At 43.6% G+C, this 24,800-nt stretch overlaps 1 protein-coding gene across 3 annotated transcripts in view; it reads left to right on the top strand.

Annotated features, from left to right (window-relative positions):
* cpne5a (copine Va) overlaps positions 1 to 24,800 on the top strand; it is a 130,493-nt gene that overhangs the window by 42,814 nt on the left and 62,879 nt on the right. Inside the window, exons 5-9 of one of the 3 annotated variants that reach the window (XM_077514171.1) lie at positions 7,144 to 7,190; positions 13,091 to 13,194; positions 16,292 to 16,331; positions 19,088 to 19,102; positions 19,273 to 19,349. In XM_077514171.1, the coding sequence (XP_077370297.1) occupies positions 7,144 to 7,190; positions 13,091 to 13,194; positions 16,292 to 16,331; positions 19,088 to 19,102; positions 19,273 to 19,349 (283 nt within the window). Of the gene's footprint in view, positions 1 to 7,143; positions 7,191 to 13,090; positions 13,195 to 16,291; positions 16,332 to 16,437; positions 16,993 to 19,087; positions 19,103 to 19,272; positions 19,350 to 24,800 lie in introns of those variants that run through there. The other 2 variants (XM_077514172.1, XM_077514173.1) reach the window with 2 other exon arrangements.

Here is a 24,800-nt window from a genome sequence, read left to right as displayed (position 1 = left end):
GGTGTGCTGCAAAATCATCTAATTTCACTTGGCTGGTCTGAAAATGATCCGTTTACTACAAATAATGGTTCTTTGCTCATCTAGCTTATGTCCAGTGATGCATAGTTTGGTAGAACAATTTGATGCCCTTCCATGAGTAAGGCACATAATGCATCCACTTTTTGTTCCATTTGTGTTTGGTGGTTGTAAAATGTGTGCTTTGGCTCAGTAAATATTGGAAAACAGTCCTAGGTAGATGGTAGAAAATTAATAAATTGTAAAGATTTGTTGCCTACACTGTGTCTGTGCTGTGACACATTCCCTTTACCAAAAACACATACACCTACCCACATGTACAAGTCTTGAGTTTAGTTGCATTGCTTTTATTATGTTGCCATGTGCTGAGGTGTTTCTTTCCAAATCCCACACTGTGCTCCCCCTCCCATAAGACCATCGTCGAACAGTTGATTTTGTTTCCGTCTTCATACCTCTAGTTTTCAATTTTTCTCATCTAAGGAATCGGGGAGCCCCCCCTTGGATGACCCATCAGTCCTGCCGTTCCTGTCCTCCCGCTCTTACAGTATATGTTACCGTCTTTTTATGTTCCTTGGTTGGGTTGGAACTGAACAATTGATTTCCCTGCTTTGTACTTGCTCTGTATTGCAATGACAATAACATTTGATTTCCATTTCCATCGAAGGATGGTGTCAGTGTTTGACAAAAAAAAAAGGTGTGCCAGTTTACTTAGAAAATTGATGAAAAATGAGCCCTCGTCACCTGTTTGATTGATCCACTCGAAATTGACTGGACTTGTCTATCATAAAAGGACACATGAAAAAGTCCCAAGAAGACATGCACTGTCATGGTTCGGTTCTCAGCCCTGTTGTGCTTGTCTCTTTCAGTGCCTGTAACGAGGGGGGCGTTCCCCAGCGTCGCACCTGCAACGCGTTGGTAATCAAGGCTTTAAAAGGACTCCGAACAGCACTGACAGCTGTCGGATTATTATTTGCTCACCTCCGTGTCCAAGTGTTCTCCGCGTTTCCCGGTTGGTAAAAGTTTTTTGAATCTGCCGTCGTCTTTAGTTTACTTGTATTCACGTGTGTGTTTCCGCGTCGCCTTTTGTTTGATATACTCGTGTTGATTGATACCGTGTACATTTCGTGTCGTCCTTGCCGGTTGCAAGTGAGTTATGTTTTTCTTGTCCTTGCTGTTAGCAAGTGTTTTTTGTTACGTTAGTTCTCCTTGCCGTTTGCAAGCGATTTTGGTTATGTTAGTTTTCCTTGCAGTTGCAAGCGCTTTTTGTTACATTCGTGTTCCCTGCCTTTTGCAGGAGATTTGTGTTTCCCAATTCCTCCTTGCCTTTTGCAAGTGCCTTTTGTTACTTCCGTGTTCCTCGCCTGTGTGCAGGGACACCTCTGTAAATTTCGCCTACTTGCCTGCGAGCAAGCTTTGTGCAATCGGTCTATCAAAAAGAATAAATCGAGATTGTTTTCCTGCTCTGAGCCTGCATTTTTGGGATCTGTTGTTCATCGACTCTGCTGAGTCGTCACAGAATAATCCGACCATGGATCCCGCAGACTCAGAGAAGGTGAGAAGGGCGTTGGCCAGCCAGGGGCAACGGGTTGGGCAAACCGAAACTGTATTAGCCGGTCTACAAGAGGTCGTGGACAGGCTAGCTCACCAGTGTGAGGAAATGTTTGCTAGGCTCGTGCAGCTCGGTTCTCGCGAAGTGCCAAACCCGGAACTGTCGCGTTCAGACACTGCCACGTCGGCGCTCCCTGAACCCGTTTTGCCCCACCCGTCACGCTACGAAGGACAGCCCGGAGGTTGCGGTCAGTTTTTGCACCAGTGTTCTCTCATTTTCGACCAGCAACCATTTACATACGCTCGTGATCAGTCCAAAGTGGCGTTCATTATGAGCCTCCTGTCTGGTCAAGCCGCTACGTGGGCGATGGTGGTGAGCAACGCACGACCAGACCTTCGGTCTTCTTTCCCCAATTTTGTTGTTGAGTTTCAACGCGTGTTTGATCATCCAGTCAAGGGGAAAGAGGCCGGAGGTCGGTTGTTAGATTTAGTACAGGGAGAAAGATCGGTCGCGGATTACTCCATCGAATTTCGTATTTTGGCTGCCGAGAGCGGTTTTGATGACTGTGCGTTGCGTAGTATCTTCCGTCGGGGACTGAACACTGGACTTAAGGATGAACTGGCAGTCCGCGACAACACGAGGTCTCTTGAGGGACTTATTGAACTTACCATACGTTTGGATAACCGGTTACGAGAACGGTGCCGGGAGCGTGCTGTTGAGCGACAGGGAGCGGCAGTCAACAACATGTCCGGACTCACTCTCGTCGACTTCGCGGAAACGCATACCCTTCCGGGACCTCCAGCCAACGGAGGGGAGCCCATGCAAATTGGAGGTGGACGCCTGCACCCCGAGGAGCGTCGTCGCCGGTGGCTCGCCGGAGCCTGTCTCTACTGCGGTCAACCTGGGCATCGGGTTGCTTCGTGTCCAGCAAGACCTCCACGCCTGACTCGACTGGGAGGCCGAGCCGACGAGACCCAGGGGTCTGGAATGGACGCACATCAGGGTAAGCACGAACCGGGGGGAACCGAACCAAGCCCATCGTCGAGGTCGATTCTTAGCAATAAACGGCTAGAATTGTCGGGAGAGCTGTCAGGGTACGGGGTGAGTCTTAAGATAATCGCGTTTATTGATTCGGGTGCAGATGATTGTTTCGTAGACCCGTGTGTCGTGGAAGCGTTAGGAAGCCCGCTGGAAACGTTAGAGGAGGTCAAGGAGGTTTTCGACCTCAACGGACGTCTGCTGGCGGAGGTTCGACATTCCACCGGTCCCCTGATCTTGAGACTTTCAGGAAATCACGTGGAGAGACGGAGGTTTTTTGTTATGCCGTCCCGTTCTGCCCCCCTAGTGTTGGGGTTGCCGTGGCTTAAGACGCATAATCCCGATATTGACTGGGAGAAGCCGGCCTTAGAGAACTGGAGTCCCTTCTGCCATGCCCATTGTCTGAAGTCGGCAGGAGGGGCTACCACTGTACCGGTTAGCGTAGCTCCAGAACCCGTTTGTCTTGATCATGTCCCCGAGGAATACCATGACCTAAGTAAGGTTTTTAGCATAGATTGCGCGCAGGCATTGCCGCCCCATAGGCCTTATGATTGTGCGATTGAGTTGATCCCAAGTGCACCGTTGCCGGGTTCACGCCTTTATCAGGTGTCCCAGCCAGAACAGGACGCTTTACGGGAGTATATTACGACTTCGCTCGCGACTGGACAGATACGCCCGTCAAAATCTCCCGTAGGGGCCGGGTTTTTCTTCATCGAGAAGAAGGATAAAACTCTCCGTCCATGCGTCGACTATCGCGGCTTGAATGATATTACCGTGAAAAATAAATATCCGCTCCCCCTGTTAGACTCAGCATTCGCCCCGTTACAGTCCGCAAGAATTTTTACTAAGTTAGACCTACGAAGCGCCTATCATCTGGTGAGGATACGGGAAGGGGACGAGTGGAAGACTGCCTTTAAGACACCACTCGGACATTTTGAGTACTGTGTAATGCCTTTTGGTCTGACTAACGCCCCTGCAGTGTTTCAATGTCTGATTAATGATGTACTCAGGGATATGCTGAATATCTTTTGTTTTGTTTATTTAGACGACATCCTAATCTTCTCCCGCGATGAGCACGAGCACAGGCAACATGTCCGCCTGGTTCTCCAGCGTCTCTTAGAGAACCGACTCTATGTTAAGGCGGAGAAGTGCGAATTCCACGCTAAGTCGGTGCAATTCCTTGGTTTTATTATTGAGGGAGGGCAATTACGAGCAGATCCAGTAAAGACTCAGGCCGTGGTTGAGTGGCCGAGTCCCAAGAGTCGTAAACAGCTACAACGATTTTTGGGATTCGCCAATTTCTATCGTCGCTTTATTAAGGATTATAGTTCACGGGCAGCCCCCCTTACGAAACTGACGTCGAGCAAGGTTCCTTTTAAGTGGTCACCTGGTGCCGAAAATGCATTTTTGAAACTAAAACAGCAGTTTGTAAACCCACCAGTACTCATCCACTCTAATACGGATTTGCCTTTTGTGGTCGAGGTTGACGCATCGGATTCAGGAGTGGGGGCGGTCCTGTCCCAGCGGTCGCCAGAAGACGGGAAGCTCCATCCCTGCGCCTTCTTCTCCCGGCGACTAAGCCCCGCAGAGGCCAACTACGACGTCGGGAATCGGGAACTGCTGGCGATTGTCTTGGCGCTGCAAGAATGGCGACACTGGCTGGAGGGCGCCAAGGAGCCGTTCAAGGTTTTGACGGACCACAAGAACCTGGCGTACCTTCGGTCCGCCAAAAGACTCAACTCTCGACAAGCGCGATGGGCATTGCTGTTCACCAGGTTCAACTTTGTCGTGGACTACCGCCAGGGATCCCGGAACCAGAAACCAGATGCCTTGTCCCGGATGCACGATGCTGCCACTCCTGAGACCGGGACGGAACCGGTCTTACCTGAACGTTGTTTCTTGGGTGCGGTACGTTGGGAGGTCGAGAAGAGGGTCATGGACGCGCTGGAAGGAATTGCCATTCCTCCGGAATGCCCGACCGAGAGACTCTTTGTTCCCAATCAATTGCGTGCCGAGGTCCTACGGTGGGGGCATACCTCTCGAGTTGCCTGTCATCCAGGGATTAACAGGACCCTAGCCCTAATCGGCCAGCGATTCTGGTGGCCAGACATGAAGAAAGACACTACTGAATTCATCAAGGCATGTACAGCTTGTGCGTGTGGGAAAGCCTCCCACCAGCCGCCGATGGGCTTATTAAGGCCGCTACCCATTCCGTCGCGGCCGTGGTCGCACGTCTCCCTGGACTTCATCACCGGCCTTCCTAAGTCAAGAGGAAACACGGTTATCATGACCGTGGTCGACCGGTTCTCCAAGCTGTCTCACTTTGTTGCCCTCTCCAAACTGCCGTCATCCTGGGAGACTGCACAACTCCTCGTCCGTCATGTATTCAGGCTCCACGGCATCCCGGTGGACTTGGTGTCCGACCGTGGACCACAATTCATCTCCCAGGTCTGGAAGAAGTTCTGCAAGCTGTTGGGCGCCACAGCCAGTTTGTCGTCTGGGTATCATCCCCAGACCAACGGCCAGACAGAGAGGGCCAACCAGGACCTCGAGGCTGCCCTCCGATGTGTTTGCCTACACAACCCTGAATCCTGGTCTTCGCACCTCTCCTGGATCGAGTACGCCACGAACACTCTGCCATCATCGGCGACGGGACACTCACCCTTTAGGGCGGCTATCAGCCACCCCTGTTCCCGTCTCAGGAGAGTTCCATCGAACTACCCACCGTTCAGCACCACTTACGGCGGGCCCACAAGGTATGGCGGGAGACCCGAGCGGCGCTATCCCGCTCAGCAGCCCGTAACAAAGAGATTGCGGATCGGCGGCGGCGTCCGGAACCCACTTACCGGCCCGGGGACAAGGTCTGGCTCTCGTCCCGGGACATGCGCCTGGCGGGGTGCTCCAAGAAATTGGGTCCGCGCTACATCGGTCCCTTCGAGATTCTTACCGTCATCAATCCGGTGACTGTAAAGCTCCGTCTTCCACCCTCACTCAAGGTGCATCCAGTGTTCCACGTTTCCCTCCTCAAGCCAGAGACTCCTAGTCCGTTGAATCCACCTGCACCAGCTCCGCCTCCTCCCCGATTGGTCGACGGGGACCCTGTCTACACTGTGAAAGAGATTTTGGACTCAAGGTGCAGGGGCCGGGGCTTCCAGTACCTGGTCGACTGGGAGGGCTACGGACCTGAAGAGCGGCAGTGGGTCCCCCGCTCCTGGATCCTGGACCCGTCATTATTGACCACCTTTCATACAGCACACCCAGAGAAACCAGGTGGTCCGCCAAGGGGCGTCCGTTAAGGGGGGGGTACTGTCATGGTTCGGTTCTCAGCCCTGTTGTGCTTGTCTCTTTCAGTGCCTGTAACGAGGGGGGCGTTCCCCAGCGTCGCACCTGCAACGCGTTGGTAATCAAGGCTTTAAAAGGACTCCGAACAGCACTGACAGCTGTCGGATTATTATTTGCTCACCTCCGTGTCCAAGTGTTCTCCGCGTTTCCCGGTTGGTAAAAGTTTTTTGAATCTGCCGTCGTCTTTAGTTTACTTGTATTCACGTGTGTGTTTCCGCGTCGCCTTTTGTTTGATATACTCGTGTTGATTGATACCGTGTACATTTCGTGTCGTCCTTGCCGGTTGCAAGTGAGTTATGTTTTTCTTGTCCTTGCTGTTAGCAAGTGTTTTTTGTTACGTTAGTTCTCCTTGCCGTTTGCAAGCGATTTTGGTTATGTTAGTTTTCCTTGCAGTTGCAAGCGCTTTTTGTTACATTCGTGTTCCCTGCCTTTTGCAGGAGATTTGTGTTTCCCAATTCCTCCTTGCCTTTTGCAAGTGCCTTTTGTTACTTCCGTGTTCCTCGCCTGTGTGCAGGGACACCTCTGTAAATTTCGCCTACTTGCCTGCGAGCAAGCTTTGTGCAATCGGTCTATCAAAAAGAATAAATCGAGATTGTTTTCCTGCTCTGAGCCTGCATTTTTGGGATCTGTTGTTCATCGACTCTGCTGAGTCGTCACATGCACAACATTTAACAGGAAGTCAGTCATTTTGGCCAAACATAAATATAAAAATTGGATGGAAATGATTATCATAAAAGGATGCATGAAAAGTCAGAAGAAAATTGAACAGGAAATTTACTTCTTTTTTTTTTAATGGAGGTGAAGCATTGTCTCAAATATTGCCTCAATAGAAACTAGGTTGATTAAAATTAGTTTTACGTGCAATGTTTGTGTATTGCGTTGTGTCATGAATGTATTTAAGTTTGTCCATCCATCCATCCATTTTCTGGACCGCTTATTCCTCACAAGGGTCGCGGGGGGTGCTGGCGCCTATCTCAGCTGGCTCTGGGCAGTAGGCGGGGGACACCCTGGACTGGTTGCCAGCCAATCGCAGTATTTAAGTTTGTCATCCTTTAAAATGATAAACTCAAAAGTGCATTGCTGTACAATTTAGAGACAACAAATCTTGCATTGTGGCTATTTATGAGTAAGTAGTAAACATTTAACATTTGCCTTGAAATAATTCTTTTGATTTCTAATGCTTTGTTCTCTCTCCACAGTGGTGGTGTTGTACACGCAGGGTGTGGAGTGCAAACAATGGCGAGAGGTAAGACCAACCCCCTACCCACCCATGCTTCTCCCATGATCCCACACGAGTCACCTCTATAAGGCACACTCACTCTGTGTTTGCATTTATTTGTGTTGACATTGCTAATCACGTTGCAAACATTATGGCATCTGCCTCAGTATAATGGTCACCCCCTTGGTAATTGACCAATTGGCCACAACTTGACCCAGTCAAATTGAAGCCTGTTTACGAACGAGGCATTATGATCATGCCTGGCTCATTGCTTTCTCGTGAATATTGTTAGTCATTAAAAAATTTACTCAAGTAGAAGTAAAAAAATATTCGCTGAAAAGAATACTCAAGTACTGAGTAACTGCTTGAACATTGTCTGATTTATTATTTTTTTTACAACAATGTAATCAGACAGACAAAAACATTCATTTTGTTGGGGTGAACCCTGTGTTGACACAAAAAATATCAGGCTATGAGTTTACAGGCAAATAAGCCATTGAAATCACACATTCAGTTCAATTTGCAAAGTTAAATTAAGTTGACTATATTAGAGTAGGATTTCTGATGATTAATGTATTAAATCTGAGGATATTGCGGTCACTAAATTTCTGTTAATACTCATCCAGCATAACAATTAGAAGCTTGTACTTTTTAGCCTAGATATTTTGTGTTTACATATGCTATCATTGCTACATTGACTAAGACGTTGATATGTTTTCTTACCAGGTTCTGGCATTACATGGAGTCAAGTGTTTATCTGTTCCCAAAACTTCTTTACAGTTGACAATTTGTGACACTTAGTGGCTACCGCCAATTCATGCCTCCATATAACATGTATCGTCATCTGTTTCGTTTATGGCAACAGTTAGTGTTTGCAAAAGAGTCTATGTGAAAAGGTCCTTTTCAACACTTAAGACAAACACCTGCCTAAATACAGCAAAAAGGGAATTTAGGTCAGGTTCGATGTGGAATTTTTAAATGCCGAAATGTCCGTTTGTTTCGGCAGACACATAACACACCGCATTATAAAGCTGTTATTGCGCACGGCGTGTAAGGTAAACATGCTAATTATATGAGGCAATGGGTGTTCGGCTTCGTCCTCTCCCGCTGACATGTTCCAAATGCTGACACTCCGACAGCGTTTCCGCTGCCTGTGGTCACGTGACTGCATTGTTACATCTGATTGGTAGAATGTTAAGGGAAGGAGTCGTCATGTGATTATTGTGCTACGTCTGATTGGTGAAACGCAGTCATGTGGCAGAACCGCTGTTGGCGTCTCTGGTAAAGATAATAAACGAAAAAAGGAGAAAAAGAAAGTAACGACTTTAGTGTAGCCAAATATAGCGGAGTAAGAGAGTAAGAGTAAGAGTTTAACTTTGACAGCAGTAAATATAATATAATATAATATAATATAATATAATATAATATAATATAATATAATATAATATAATATAATATAATATAATATAATATAATATATCCATCCATCAATTATCCGTGCCGCTTATCCTCACTATCCTCGAACCCTACCCCACCTGAAGCTCAGCACCAGTGGGTGCAGTTACGAGTGAGATCTGAGAACTTGCGGGCCTACAGGTGCTGCTGGCAGCCCAGTCAAACTGTGAGCTATTGACAAAGCTAAGTGGTGCGTGTAATGTGTTTTTTGTTTTTCTGGAGGATTGGTGGACTGGTTGGCGTACCTTTCTCTTTCCACCAAACCGTGATCCAATTATTCTTCCAGAGGACAAACCCTCCAATTGGCTGACATGCTTGTGGATAAACTGAATTTCAAGCTCCCCCGGAGAACCTATTTTAGACTTTGGTGTTTATAACACGAAATGTGTTACCATTAAATATTGCAGCAACCACTGCGACTCAATCGCAGTACTTGTCATGCCCAGTAACACTGCCACCACAACTCTACGTATGGTTATGAGGACTCTCGGGTTTTAGGGTGGAAAGGTGCATGTAAGTATGTATGTATATATGTTTGTATGTATGTATGTATGTACATACTATACAAATGAGTTTCCTGCTCAAAAGCTTTGTTTACTACCGGTGTTGGCCGGCTTCGCATATTGTGTATTGTCACCTTTCTGGACCAACATGCTGAAATAATGATGTTCTAATCTCAAATTACTCACATATTTACTTACTCGGCAGGAAATTGTAGCCTGCTTGTTGGACACAAAGCAAATATACTTACAGCAATCCATGATTTAATCTGTTGTATGAATAAATGTGCAGTATACATATATTGCACTTTCTGCTATCTAATTAAAGACTGTTTAATTGTTCTGCCTGTCACCATATATTACTAGATTATTATTATATTATTAGATAATAATCAGAGATTATCATATTATCAATCAATTTCACATATTAATCAGGCCTATGCCAATGGTTAGCTTTTTATAGGTACTCAGCAGAGCAAAAACAAATGCAAGGTTCAAAGACTCTCCGTTAATTTCACTTAAAACACATGCTAAACTTCTGCGATTGGCTGGCAACCAGTCCAGGGTGTTCCCCGCCTACTGCCCGGAGCCAGCTGAGATAGGCGCCAGCACCCCCCGCGACCCTAGTGAGGAATAAGCGGTCAAGAAAATGGATGGATAAATGGATGGATGCATGGATGGATGGATGGATGCTAAACTTAGCTCCTCCTCAACATTCAATTATGTCAGACCAGTTAAGATGTATCACTTCAACATTTTCTTTGACACCATTTACTAGTTTCCTTTTAGCCAAGGCTATGGCGCCATATTCTGGCATTTTAAGAAGTTACAGGGAAAAAAAAAACATGAGGTGATCTGAGGTTAGCTTTCCCAGGAAAAAAACAAATGGATGCATTTGTGAATGGTGAATTGCAAATATGCAGAGGCTTGCTGTATATAAATGATCATTTTCAGAGAAATGAAATGAAACTGGGTAATTTCCCACGGCACACCAGCTGATCTCTCATGGCAGTGCTTGGGAATCAATGAGCTAGCGATGCTGGAGAATGAATGAACATGCTCTCTCCCACTTGCTACTTGTGAAAAAATGAAGACGACTACTTGACTAGTCTGCAGCCCAGCCTTGAGAAGACATCACAAACAGTGAGCAGCGCTACACGTTACTGTACTTCCGCTACTCAGTCTACTGCTGATTCCTCCTGCTTTCTCATCCTCGTTGCTGATGAAGGCTGCTGATCATCTCATTCATTTCTCTTTCTCATTCTTTCCGAGGATGAGAAGTAGCAGTTACATTTTAACAGCCTTGGATGTGTAAAACATCCCAGATGCAGTCGTAACATAGCAGAACGTGTGACTATTCCACTGAGTCTTATATTGAATTGGTCCGGCAGCGGTGGTGCGATGGCGCTATTAATTGAATTAGTGTAATTTGAGCCTATGAATTATTTTCCTTCGCCTTGCATTTTTTTTTTTTTTCTGCAGCATGATTGTGCAGTCATTGAATGTTGCTAATCTAATCCAAGTTGATGAATTAGCATTGGCTGGATGGAACAAAATGTCCATACTGTGATATGCAGTGAGCACTTGATTTTTGATTAGTTTTTTTTTTTTATGTTTATAATTTACCGTGTTTTCCGCACTATAAGGTCCACCACATTATAAGGCGCACCTTCAATGAATGACATATTTTAAAACTTTTTCCATATATAAGGCGCTACAGTAGAGGCTGGGGTTACATTATGCATCCATTAGATGGTGCTGCGCTAAAGGGAATGTCAACAAAACAGTCAGATATGTCAGTCAAACTTACAAAATTTCAAACCAGCTTTCTGACAACTCCATTCACCCCCAAAATGAATAAACAGCTGTTTTGTTATTTTCTCTGAGGTAAAGTATTAGTATTAACTAGCGATCCAAGATGGCGGGATGTGTAAAATGTAAATGCAATGTGAGAGTTTTGTAGTAGAGTCTGAGACGTGGACCCAAATGAAAGGAGGCACAGTGAGTGAATGTGTAAACGTGGTGAGTTTGTTTAACGGAGTCAAAGTGAACAAGCAACTATGAGATGACGTAACTGGACTAGACGTGGAGTGACTGTACTTGATGTAACTTGACTCGACTTGACTTTGGCTGGCTGTGGTTGTGACTTGACTTAACAGGTATCAGCTTTGACTTGACTGAGACGAAACGACAACGACAATGACAATGCACCCACACTGAATGAACAAACCCCACAAACTAAGGCTCTGTTCACACGAAAGCAAAGCAGACTTCGTTCCTTAAACAAATCTGGTACAGACAGAAACGTTTCAAGACATGTGAGTGTTCAAATGAAGACGCTCAGGACTTTTAACGTCTGTAAGATATATGCCAAGTCTGGAGTGGCGCTGTAGCGCTGCCACAGGGAGTTAACGGAAAGCGTAGAAGAAGAATCAGCAAAGAAGACGAACCAATAATCTGAATAAGCGAAGTGCGTATCTCGAAATCAAGGTGCATTATGGGTAGTTTTTAGGTAGGCGAAACTACCAAACGGTCATTGAAAATGAATTGGATCCAATGGAATCAGCTCTGATAGAAAAGTTTCAACTGCTGGAAAGTTGCTGTTTTTATTAACATGCATAGCATGTGGTTTATTGACATCGGGGAAGTTGACTTGCAAGCTTTAAAGTGTACAGTTACGCAAAGATTGTCACCACTCTAATCTCCGCCATTCAAATTGATAGGGTAGTTGGTTCCCTCGCGCATGCGCAAACTTAATGCGCACTTCGCTTATAGCCGATAGGCCAAGACTTTTGAAGCCACAATATTACTCCTTCCAAGAAACGTTTCTCGGCACACGATCCGATACATTTACAGTATCGAAATGAGAGAACATTTGAGACAGAACTTTACTAGAAACAACAGTGGTCTAGGAACTGAGCGATAAAAGGGGGTTTTCAAAGTAGTTTAAACAGTAGTCTGCGTGACGGGAGGAGTAAGATGGCTGTTCTGTTGCTTCAATGGTTCGCACGGGCATGTATCGGCTATCAAGTAATATATACATATCATTGAGATGAACACAGGAGACGTGACAATGCCAGGTGCTTCAAGTACAACAACATCACGCAAAGCATTTTGCTGTAAAAACAAACAAACTAAGGAGGTTGCGCAAAACGACGACAACGACACAGCTATCCGCCATTGTTATTGGCAGACTTGCGGTTACATCATCACTAGAGGAGTATCCCGCATATGGTGTCCACATTGGAACGTACGGGGCACGTTTTGAAATGTTTCCACTCGGGAGCCCAGTTCCAAAAGTGATCGATTTCAAGCTCCGAAACAGCGCCGCCGTGTGGCCGAACTGCGCCGATACATTGAAACAGGGCTAATTACTTGACAACACACACCTGGGGGAGGACACAAGTGGCTGAGGGCACTGATTGGTTGACCACACGGGGAAGGGAAAACACACGCAGGCAGACGTGGTTACACATAACGAGACGAGGGGAAAAACAAGGAACAAAAAACAAAACACTGATCACTCAGACAAGAACATCCAAAATGAAACAAAACCCCAACCCTACAGAACTGAATCCTAATATATACAGTAAGTAACTGAAATGTTCTTTTATTTATTTTTTTACTATTACTGCATTGTTAAAAGTAAAAAACAAACAAAACACACACACACACACACACACACACATGGGAGACACATCTAAAATGGACAATAAACATGAGAAGAGTACATATATGACAAACAGTGATGACATACTGTACATGTACTTTTCTTGGCTTTTTGTGCAATAATTTGAGCATTCTTTTTTCATCATTATGAAAATCTTTTGAGAGAAAAGTTTTTGTTTTTTTATAAATGTAATTTGTATGCTTAATAATATCTGTTTTGATTTTTGTGCACGTGCTCTATCACGTTGTGAGATGATCAAACATTGTATATTTATTTTGCCATCTCTTCATGTTTGGATGCAGTTTGGGAGAACGGAGGTGATAGACAACACGCTGAACCCAGACTTTGTCAGGAAATACATCCTGGACTACTTCTTTGAAGAGAAGCAGAACCTGCGCTTTGACGTGTAAGTTATCATCCACTTTGGCGAGCTACTCTGAGGACACGTCGAGGTCGACTTGTGCGTGATCCACATGCGAGCCCTGCTCCAAATATTTCTTACCGAGTACTCAACAGCTTACCCCCTGATGCTCACGTCCAGCAACTCAGAAGGGAGTCAATAACCACCATTCCATTTTCTATACATTTGTCATGGAAGAAGAGACATTTTAACCTTCGGTTAACTTGAAATATATTTTATTCGGTACACTACAAAATGCCGTTCGTACTGACAAATAAAAAAAACCCATTTATGCACTTTAAATGTACTGAAAATATACTGAACTGTACCCCAAATTACTAGCCAGCCGAACCTTGTTGCTAGCTAGCTAGCTAATGTGGCGTAAGCAGAATCCAGCTTGTGTCGTGCTACGTTACATGAATTGGGATTGTCTTTCTGGAAAAACTTTACAATCTGTGATTCATATAAAACTCAAATAATGTGGTTGCACAAGTGTGCACACCCTCTTCTACTGTAACTGATGACTGGTGTTCAAAATTCGGACTCATGTTAAAAGGAGTCAGCAGATGCATGTTAACATTTAAAGTGCTTCTGATTAACCTCAAATAAATTTTAACTTCTCTAATAGATTTTTTTCTGACATTTTTGTTAGCTTTTATTAAGACACCTGTGGAAAACAAAAGTGTGGGGGAAAACAGTGCATAATGGATCATCTTTATACTTGACATAGATGAGCATTATGAGTGCTAATGAGCGACTGTACTGCCAACATAAGACGGAAGAATGACAACACACGAGCTCTTGCAGTGCATTCTGGGATTTAGTGTCTGCAGTGCAGTGCTGTCAGTACAGAAGATTTCTTAGAATTGATTAATCCATCAATAACTCAATCGATTAATCGACTAATCATATTCATTTTTTCATATCAAATGGTATTACGAAAGCATTTTACCACCTGATAACTGTTTATTAACCAGTGATTTGTGGTTATTTCGTACTTCATATTAGTATAGTGATTAAAAAATAAAAAAATAAAAACCGGGGGGTGATGTTGTACTATGTTACCAGTTCGGTCATTGTTTTTCAAAGTAAAAACAGATGTTTTCAAATGTCTTATCTGGATTAAACACAGACGATAATTGGTCTTCTTTCATGAAAGACAACAGAAATCAGTGAACAATTACTGTTGATATGCTGATATCTGAACAGTTTGGACAATTTGAAATAAAAAAAAAAGTCTCCAAACAATTACTCGAATATTAAAATAGTTGTCGATTAATTTGATAATGGATTACTTGTCGATTAATCAAGAAATTTTGACAGTGCTACTTTAGTGCATGCATTGTTTGCAATATACCGTACTAACTCGTCATTTTAGTTGAATTTTGAATATTTTGCAGTCAAAATTGTGCCCCTCAAATCTACACCTCATGCTGAGAAGATGTTAAATATTCCCCCATGTCCTTATTCACTCTTCCTCTAACCTGACTCTCATTTTCTCCTCGTCTCGCTTCTCTCCTGAGGAATTATTCATTGGCACTGTGTCTCAATAGACGGCTATGAGGGTGATACATATTTCATATCAACTTTTATCCTTAATCTCCCCCGCTGTCAAAGTAAAGCAAGACTTATAAAACTTGCCAAGATCCCATGTGCATGGCCCCTTTGTACACATACACACAAACACACACATAGTATAATTTATAAGTGCATTGGTGTGAATGAACATTTTTGTTCTATTGTATAAACTTCTGACAGCTTAACTCCCAAATTCCCAATCCAAATATTATTTAGAGCAGGGTACACAAATAAAAATCCGAAATGGCCCCAAATACATTTTTCAATGAGTTAAAGGTCCATTCATCGACATCGCTCAGGCCACATGTGATAATACTGTAACAATCAAATGATAATTTATTCATTTATTAATGTAATGGAACGAAGGAATGACTGAATACATATTGGTAAGTGGACTCAAACATAATATGACAATAATCAAATAGTTGTCGATTAATTTGAAAATGGATTACTTGTCGATTAATCAAGAAATTTTGACAGTGCTACTTTAGTGCATGCATTGTTTGCAATATATATATATATATATATATACAATATAAAGGCAATGTCTACCACTTTCTGTAGTGAGTCACTTTCTGAGCTCTTGATGCACGTAACTTTGAAGCATAAACATCCCGTAAAATAGCACGTTCTGGTGCAACAACTAATATTTCATGCGAACACGACACTTTAGTGTTATTACTCACTTTGGTCCACCGCGTTATATATAGATCCTTTATCCCAGTGAGGAGATCAGTGAGGTGCCCTTTCATTTTGAGAGCCCCAAGAATCAAATAAGTGCCCATTGGACTGAGCGCTCATCATTCCTCCTGAAACTCAGAGATATGTTACAATGAGTGCCTTCTTTTGTCCCTTGTGGACTCTCGGGTCTTCTGAGAGTTTTGTTCTCTTAAAGAATTCATTTGCATGCTATGGTGATGGAAGTGTGGATTTGGACAGCAGGGAGTCTCTCCTTCGCAATTAGAGGGACTCATTTACATCTCTCTTTTATCACAGGAAGAGGAGGAGGAGGAGGGGGGTGCCAAGGCCTTCTGGAGTTTAATTACTTTTACGTTGACTGGCAGACGTGTGCGACTTAAGGCCTCGTTTACATAGGATATTTTTTTTTTCTTCAGAGGAGACAAATTCTGAATTTTTTTCCCCACCACAATTTAAGAATTCCTCGGTGCCTTTACTTTTTGGGTCAACTCTGAATTGGCTTTACATTAGCAATAAAAGAAATAATAAACCAAAAAAAAAAAGGTTCTTCCACCCCACAATTTGATGGCTTCTCCTAAAGTTATCCATAAAACACAAAAAAATAAAATAATTTCAAATGTAAAAAAAACAAACAAACACGTGTATTTCTGGATATCACTGTCAGATTGTGTGTGACATCACAGTTGTCTGGCTAACTTGGCCACTAAATTTACAAACTACACTCATTTCAATGTCCATATGAAAATGAATATGTTGAGTGATGCGGTGGTTTTATCGTTCCTGTTGTTGGCTTTAACATGCTGAGATGCTTTCTTTGTGCTTTCAGGTTTGATATTGATTCTAGAAGTCCCGACCTGGCCAAGCATGTAAGTAAAGCTCCTTATCCGTGGACCTGGAGCTTAAGTGCACCGTGCACGTCATGCACCCGCAATGTGATTCATCATGAGTTTTTTTCTTTTCATATGGGCATGTCTCAAACCTTTTGATTGTCTGCAAATCAAATTAGATGCCACATAAGCACTTCCATTTGAGCAAATGATGCATCATGTTCTAAAACTATTTAGTTTTCTTTTATTTCCATCTCTGACAAAGTAGAAAACATTTTTTTAATTCCCCTGGAGATATACTAATCAAAATTACAGTTGCAGCACACACTCAAACACACAGATGTTTCCCACTTTTGAAATTTGAAATGAGGAATTAAGCTTTGTGCATGATTGTGTAACGTTTCAGTATATCACCTTTCCAATTTCATTCTCCTGGAAAAACAACTAAAAACACTCAGATTAATTTTTCTAACTTTTAACTTGGGATGAACAAAAGAATTAATTTAAAAAAATATATATATACTTATTTAGGCAGCACGAAGGCTGACTGGTTAGCTCGTCCGCCTCCCAGTGCTGAGGATGCAAGATCGAGTCCAGGCATCGACCTTCCTGGGTGGAGTTTGCATGTTCTCCACGTGCCCGCGTGGGTTTTCTCCCGGTACTCCGGACTCCTCCCACATTCCAAAGACATGCATTGCAGGTTAATTGGGCGCTCTGGATTGTTCCTAGGTGTGCTTGTGAGTGTGGATGGTTGTTTGTCGATTTGTGCCCTGCGATTGGCTGGCAACCAGTTCAGGTTGTACCCTGCCTACTGCCCAAAGCCAGCTGAGATAGGCTCCAGCACCTCCTGTGACCCTTGTGAGGACTAAGTGGTAAACAGGATGGATGGATATATATATATATATATATATATATATATATATATATATATATATATATATATATATATATATATATATATATATATACCGGTACTTATTTATCTGCTCTTTATCTCCGATCCTAACCTTTTTTCCATACCTAACATACCTACTGACAGATCAACTGACCTACCGACTGACCTCATCTCCATATACAGTATAACCTACCTATCAACATACAGTACGTACCTACCTACCCACTCACCTACCTACTCAACATATTTAACCTACCTACCAATCAACCCACTGACTGATCTACCTACCTACCTATCTAACCGACTGAATGACAAACCGACTAACCAAGTAACTAACTGACCTACCTACTGCCTAATCTCCATATCTCCTACCCACTCACCTACCTACTCAACATACTTAACCTACCTACCAACCGTCCGATCTACCTACCAACCTACCTACATACCTACCTATCTAACCTACTGAATGACCAACTGACTAACCAAGTAACTAACTGACCTACCTACCTACCCATGCTCCATACCTAACCTACCAACCAACCAACCATCAAACTAACCGACCTATTCCTATCTACGTACCTATCTGCCGGTCTCCCTGCTGCCGACCTACCTAATCTCCATACCTAATCAACCTATCTCCCTTCTTATCTACCTACCTTACCTACCTAAATCAACAACCTGCTTAAAATTACCAAACCAACCAACCTCGCACCAACCTACCACTCCGAGACCTATCTAACTAACCTACCTACCAACAGACGGACCCAACTACCTACCTAACCTACTCACTCACTCACTCACTCACTCACTCACTCACTCACTCACTCACTCACTCACCTACCTGCCAAGCAACCAACCAATGGAAGAACTTGTCTACCGACCAACCAACCAACCAACCAACCAACTACCTCAAATTATTCCTTCCTATGCACCTACATGCTTGCCTGCCTATCTCCCTAACCTGCTATGTCAACCTACTCTCCATACCTAATCAACCAATCCTCACTTCCTATCTAACTTGTATCTAACTGAGCGACAGGCTTGCAAGGTTGTGCTCATGTAGCGAGTGATGGGTTTTCATCAGGTTACGTTTTAGATTGCAAAGCATTGCAAAGACCACACCAAAGACACACCATTTTTATGGACGTGTTTGTGTCTGGCAAACGTCTTTGCAACGGTTTGCAATCTAGAACCAAACTCGACGGAATGCCAGCACTCACTACTTGCGCACACCCTGGCAAGCCTGCGCCACTCTGTGACATACAGTCTTTACCTAACTACCTGAACAACCTACCAAACATTACCAAACGGAACTACCTCACATCAACCTATCAAACCAAGAGACCTATCTACCTTACCTTCCTAACAACTGACGGACCCAACTACCTACCTACATACCTAATATCTATACCTAACCCACCTGCCTATCCATTTAACCCCTTGACCTAACATTAACAACTTCCTTCCATACCTAATGTATATTTTGAGAGGAGAAAGGTTTGCTTTGCATACAACCAAACATTCCAGCATCTGCATTGCTTGTTCATTTTCTATTGTGAGATTTTGCTGTGTGCTGCAGAAGCAGATGGCTGCTAAAACCCTTTCCGGCCTCAGTTGTTTCGTATGCTTCTTGTCATTTCATCATCCTTCCCATTCCGCCCTCACCCTCCACCCCTTCTCCATTATGCCCGCCCAATCTTTCCCCAAATCAACCCTTTTGCTCTCCATCTTGCTTGATGATGATTTAAGTAGCGTGTGCCTTCTGTTCCATGATATGCTCTCTTGTGTCACTGCTACTGCTGCCCGGTCTCTCCCTCTCCCTCTCTCTCTCTCTTGATTTCTTTCTTTCTCTTCCTCCTCCTCCTCCTCCTCTTCTTCCTTCTCCACACTTGGGAAAAAGCCGGCCGACTTTAACGTACGTGTTTGCCTCAGATGTCCTCTCAATTCTTACTGTACTGCCTTTAATGATGCTCAACTCCTTTCTTTGTTACTCCTGCCTGAACAATGCTGCCTGAACATGCCGCCCGCTCCTTTGCCCAAACCTGCGCCCTGTCTCCATGGCACTTACTGTCCCCCTCATGGCAGGACTTCCTGGGACAGGTCCACTGCACACTAGGGGAGATTGTGGGCTCTCCTGCGAGTCGCTTGGAGAAGTCTCTCGGGTAAGCTTGCCTTTTTAAGCCCCATTATATGATGAGATCAAGAAGATACATTTATCTGGTTTTCATAGTCCTCTGAGGGAAATCCTGACTATGACGTGGCCCACGATCAAAATGATTTTGACAGTTGACACCCCTGCTCAAGGAGCTTTCCAAAAATCCTTGAATATAAACGGAGAAGCTCAATGCTCATTCATATGTGTCGCATTATTCCGTTTCATATCACCCGTCAGAACAAAGTCAAGACGATGATCAATATGTCTACCCGCTATACCATCTGTGTCTACAACAGTCTGAATCATCAGGCCATGTGCTCACAAAAGAGGCGGCTAATTGAACACGACTGAGGGCTTCCACAAAGAAATGACTGTCATTAGCAACGCAATCTAGCGGGAAGAGTTGATTGTAACCACTGTCATACTCAGGGTGCTATGACACTTGATCTTTTTTTTTCCCCTTGCCTCAAAAATGTTCACTTTGATTGGTTTATTATGGAAGTAGAGTTTTTATTTTTTTTTCTTAACCTGGTATGGGGGGGGGGGGGGGGGGGGGGGCGTAAACAGTCACATGATTGACCAACAAACAACAGCTCGAAAACTTACACATGTAGAAATGGGGTATGAGAGTATCAGATGGGGGACACGACAGCCCAGACGCACTGAGCTGGTGATCGTGGCCTTAGATAGGCTCCCCCCGGGAGGGTACTGACAATAGGCAAATGGGCAGTGATGATAAGATGGTGAATTGCATTGTGTGCAGTGTGTCCGAGGTGAGTGAATCTGAACACATACACTGAAGAACCTAGAGTACAGAACTGGGTGAGTACAGTCTTGGTAAGACCAGTCTCAGAGACTGTAATTCTAGTCTCTTTATAATTGGAAGTGTGTTTACAGGTCAAGTGTGACTGTTTTAATATGTCAGGGTGTGGTTATGTTTATAGTTGTAGTAGTTGCTTAGATAGCTAGCTAGACAGACAGACAGTCTTAACATTTGGATTTAGCACATCTCTACAGAGTTTTCCTCCTTAAGACAACAAAATACGGCGATGGTATCGCAAGTCTTACCGTAAGTGCCCTTTGGTGCTGATAACAGGCTGAGAAGCAGCGAAACCTCAGCCTGTGGACACTTTAACAGTATTGATTCTGCTACTCAACTGATGCAACATCTCACTTTAGTAGCTACAGCCAGTGATGATAATTCAGCTGCCGACAAGATAAATACAGTTGTGGATAGGTTTCCTTTCCGTTCTTGTGAAAAACCTAAAACCAACATTCGTGAATAAACAATGGCTCAGCTCCATTTCCTTGTCTTGCATCCTACCATTCTGAAATAGGGATTGGAGAAATACAAGTAGAAAAGAAATGTGTTGGCTATGCTTTTAAAGGAGCCCTCCCCCAAGGCACTTTATATCAATGACCTGCTTTCAGAGGTCCTTTTCCCTCCTATTTTACACACTTCACCTCTCATTTACTCTCCCTCCTTATAGCCACTTTGCTGGATTTCAATGTTGTTCACTAAATCCACGTCCTCAAATCTCTATTTTGGTTTTCTCTCTCCTCACCAACATGGACATTTGGTCTCTACTACTGTTGCTGTTTTATTAATAATGATTTGTATTTGATAAGTTATAGTGTGAGATCTGATATGTTCTAAACCAACCTGGTGCTGCATTCCATGCTTGTTTTAGATCTGATTCAACGGTGCCAGTGCACCTAATGTTGGCTGGTTGCTGTACATGTCGTGTTTATGTACAACCCAAATCTCCATGCATGTAGTCCTCCTGTTCCCAGAGAGATGCAGGTCAGAAATATGATCACAATGAACCAGAGCTCGGCACATCCGCCCTACAGTTCTGAGATTGTGGGTTTGAATCTTCAACTTTCCAAAGTTGCATTTGTGGGAGTGCAAGATAAAAAAAAATAAAAAATAAAAAAAAAAAGCTCACCAAATAAACCGTCTTTTTGACCCTGATAGCTCATCTATGAAATGTGAAAAAATAATAATAATAATAAATAATTCTCTCTGCATTTTGAAAAATATGTTAGGTTAATGGAATTGACTCTAAATTGTTTGAATTGTTGTCTACTGCTTTTTAATAGATCTGTATCCTACAATATAGCACTAGAGGTAAAAACCCTCACAATAATCAAAATAGCAGGTCCCATAAATATTTATTAAGACAGGCAAAGATATGAAAATCCTGAGCCTGTGTTTATAATCGGCTTTTAATGAGAGTCATGCAATGTTGTTGTTGATGGTTGAACAAATGGAAGGCTAAACGGATGACTGATGCAGGTGAAAGATACATGCAATGTTTGGGATGTTGTGTGCAGCCTGTGGGAAGTGGTTGCATATGTTACAAGATAATGGAGTTCATTATACAGATGGCAACCTTTTACTGCTGGCCCGGAAAATTACACACGCTCGCGAGAACATACAAGTAGGAGTGCCTCTGAGAATAGCGTGTGTGTGAAGCCATTTCAACGCATCAATTGAGCTACTGCAAGGACAGATTATATTAGAAGTTGGATCGGTCTCATTTCCATTTGATTGACTTTGATTACAAATTTTTCCATTGAGATCAATTCGATTTGAATTAATTCCAAACTGCCTCCGTTGTTGTCGATTTTCTTGTTTTGGGAAGATGAAGCGTTCCAATTGTCAGTTTTTTTTCTTCCATGGCTTGTGCGCCTTCACCGCTACGATAGCTGAAAGTTCCCCCGAGCGCCAGCGGTGGTGTGCAGAGGCACTAAAGTGAACCCTCGCCGCTCGTCAATCTATTCATCGGACGAAAATGAAGTGTGGATTTTATCTACGGTCTACTTTAAGCACCGCGGGGAGGTCAAGGCGACCCTGTGTCGCATGAGATGAATGCAATGATTCAGAAGCGGGCTGAAACTGAAGTGCAGATGAAGGCCGGAACACATCCGTATATAAAGAAGTAGTGGTTATATACGGTTATACACGCAACATCCATAGTGACAATGTAAAAAAGCACATTTATTAACAGAAGAAACTAAGAAATCACGTACATAAAGATTCCCAGCCTTTCCTCCCTGTTTGTTGATCCAGCAATTACAGCTTCATGATGAAGCCCCAACTACCGTTGGGCGTTTTTTACCATTCGGCTTTGCGGCGTATTTTCAGATCTCTCCACAGATGCGCCATTAGATTGGCTTGGCTCTGACAGGGCTACTCAATGGGCATCCACAACAACAACAACAAAAACGAATATTTCTCTTCAATCTGGTTGAACGAAGACCAAAACGCAGACACAAATACGATTTTATCTATTTATTCACATTGTGAAGCAGGAACTAAGAGAGCTGTACTCAGGAACAGTTGAGCAATAATCCGGCGAACACACACATTTCTCAGACCCTTAAATAGACAGTCAATCTCATTGATTGTGGTTAGACATGTGAGTACGAGTACTGACATGGCATTCTCTGATTGGCTGTTGACTCCGTAATTACAGATAGTTCCTGACATCAACAAACATCCATCCATCCATCCATTTTCTTGACCGCTTATTCCTCACAAGGGTCGCGGGGGCTGCCGGCGCCTATCTCAGCTGGCTCTGGGCAGTAGGCGGGGGACACCCTGGACTGGTTGCCAACCAATTCAACAAACATCATATATCATAAAAGATCCTTGACATCATATAGTCCAGACATCATATAGCCTAAAACTAGTTGAAACTGGATGCTGTTACATCAATACCAAAACACACACGTTACGGGTCGTGAACTCTGGTGCACGGTCATGAACTCTACTCAAACTTAACCCAGGCATGACACCAGACATGAGACATGACCCAAACATTACTCCTGCATGCCTTGAGTCATGACAGAACGCATGTCACTTTGCTGCTTTTTAATGGGTTTGGTGTCCTGTGCTGCACTTTGATTGGCCAGACTGTGTTTGGGGGCGCGGCCTTGTGTAAGGTCAATGTTGGGCAGTGGTAGCACTTAACTACAGTTGTTCAGAAGCGACTGTTCTCACAGAAGAGCATTTGTGTTTTGGTGTCCTTTGAATTATCTGCTGCACTTTTAAGAAATCCTGTTGAGGTGAAGGATTATGGATTCTTATCAGTGTGTGACGATCAAGGGGATTAGCGGTATAATCTCCCTTTCATGCCTTGTGGCAACCTTGTGGCCTTCTTTTGAGGTGGGATGTGGCCGCAATATTCACGGTGTGGCACCAAGCCAGATTACCTGCCCGCTTTCCATCTCTGACTCAACTCTGTTACCAGGCGCATTTGTTCATTAAGCCCAATGTGGATTCATCACCTGAGGAGCCTTTGCAATGAAATCATTCTGTTCAGTGGCAACTTTCCATTTTCTTCGGTCTTAGGTTGGATTTACGCCGCATGCTTCAAGTGATGCAATTATTTTGTTTAAAGGGGACTTATTTGACTTTTTAATGTTTGTGTACAAATGCAAAAGTTGTCTGTCTGGAATCCCTGCCCACCCATCAAGTGTGAAATTAAACGACTAAGTCAAGTTTTAGTTTGACGGCTATTTCTGAAAATGTTTATGAGAGTGCGACAGTGAGGCTAATTGACATAATAAATACTGCCAATGACATGATCATCAGCCAAGATGGCTGAAGTTGCAGCGTGAAAGAACCACTCATCAGCTGAAGCATTATAAGGTCAAAATCTAAATGTAAACAGCTACATACGTTTGTTATCAGCATTAGCTTCTGGCAATGATTTTATGATATTAATCCTGCAAGGTTGTCAAGGTCATGGCAATGTCATGTGCCACACCGCCACATTGATTGACCAGCATAATTGAATGGGTTGCTGAAGAATAGCTGCTCTTACTTGGAGTGGCCCTCGATGATAAAAATGGGTATTGTGTTATGTTCTGGGGTTGGATCCCAAAAACGCAGACACAAATAAGATTTTAACACTTTATTTGCATAACATCAAGAGGCACGGAACTACCTTGACTTGATCAGAAACAATGAGAATGTATCAAGAATCATGAGATGCAAAGCTAACTTGGGCTGTGGAGTTGCACAGGGAAACAGAAGAGCAGGTGGCCATCTTGACAGAAGAATAAATCGGCACCAACACACTTCTCTGTCAGACTTATATAGACAGTGAATTGATCTGATTGGCTGTGGCCAGACATGTGGCTAACAGGACTGACATGGAATTATCTGATTGGCTGTTGACCAGATAAAGAGATTAAAGATTCCTGACATCACATAGCTTCTTACCAGTTGAAACTAGTTGCTGTTACATGCTGATTGCATCAGACCCCAAACAAAGCAGTCATGACCCAAACATAACCCTTGCATGACCTAAAAATAACCCTTGCCCCAAACAAAACACAGTCATGACATATTGTTGCTGAGCAGTTTAAAGTTGTAATAACAATGTTCACCACTAGATGGCAGATATCGCTGACCAGCAACTCCAACCCCAAGAATGTACTTGTC

Source organism: Festucalex cinctus, chromosome 2 (genome assembly GCF_051991245.1).
Source record: "Festucalex cinctus isolate MCC-2025b chromosome 2, RoL_Fcin_1.0, whole genome shotgun sequence".
NCBI classification, from domain to species: Eukaryota; Metazoa; Chordata; class Actinopteri; order Syngnathiformes; family Syngnathidae; genus Festucalex; species Festucalex cinctus.
The sequence above is the reverse complement of the archived record's forward strand: the minus strand, read 5'-3'. Positions and strand labels throughout refer to the sequence as shown.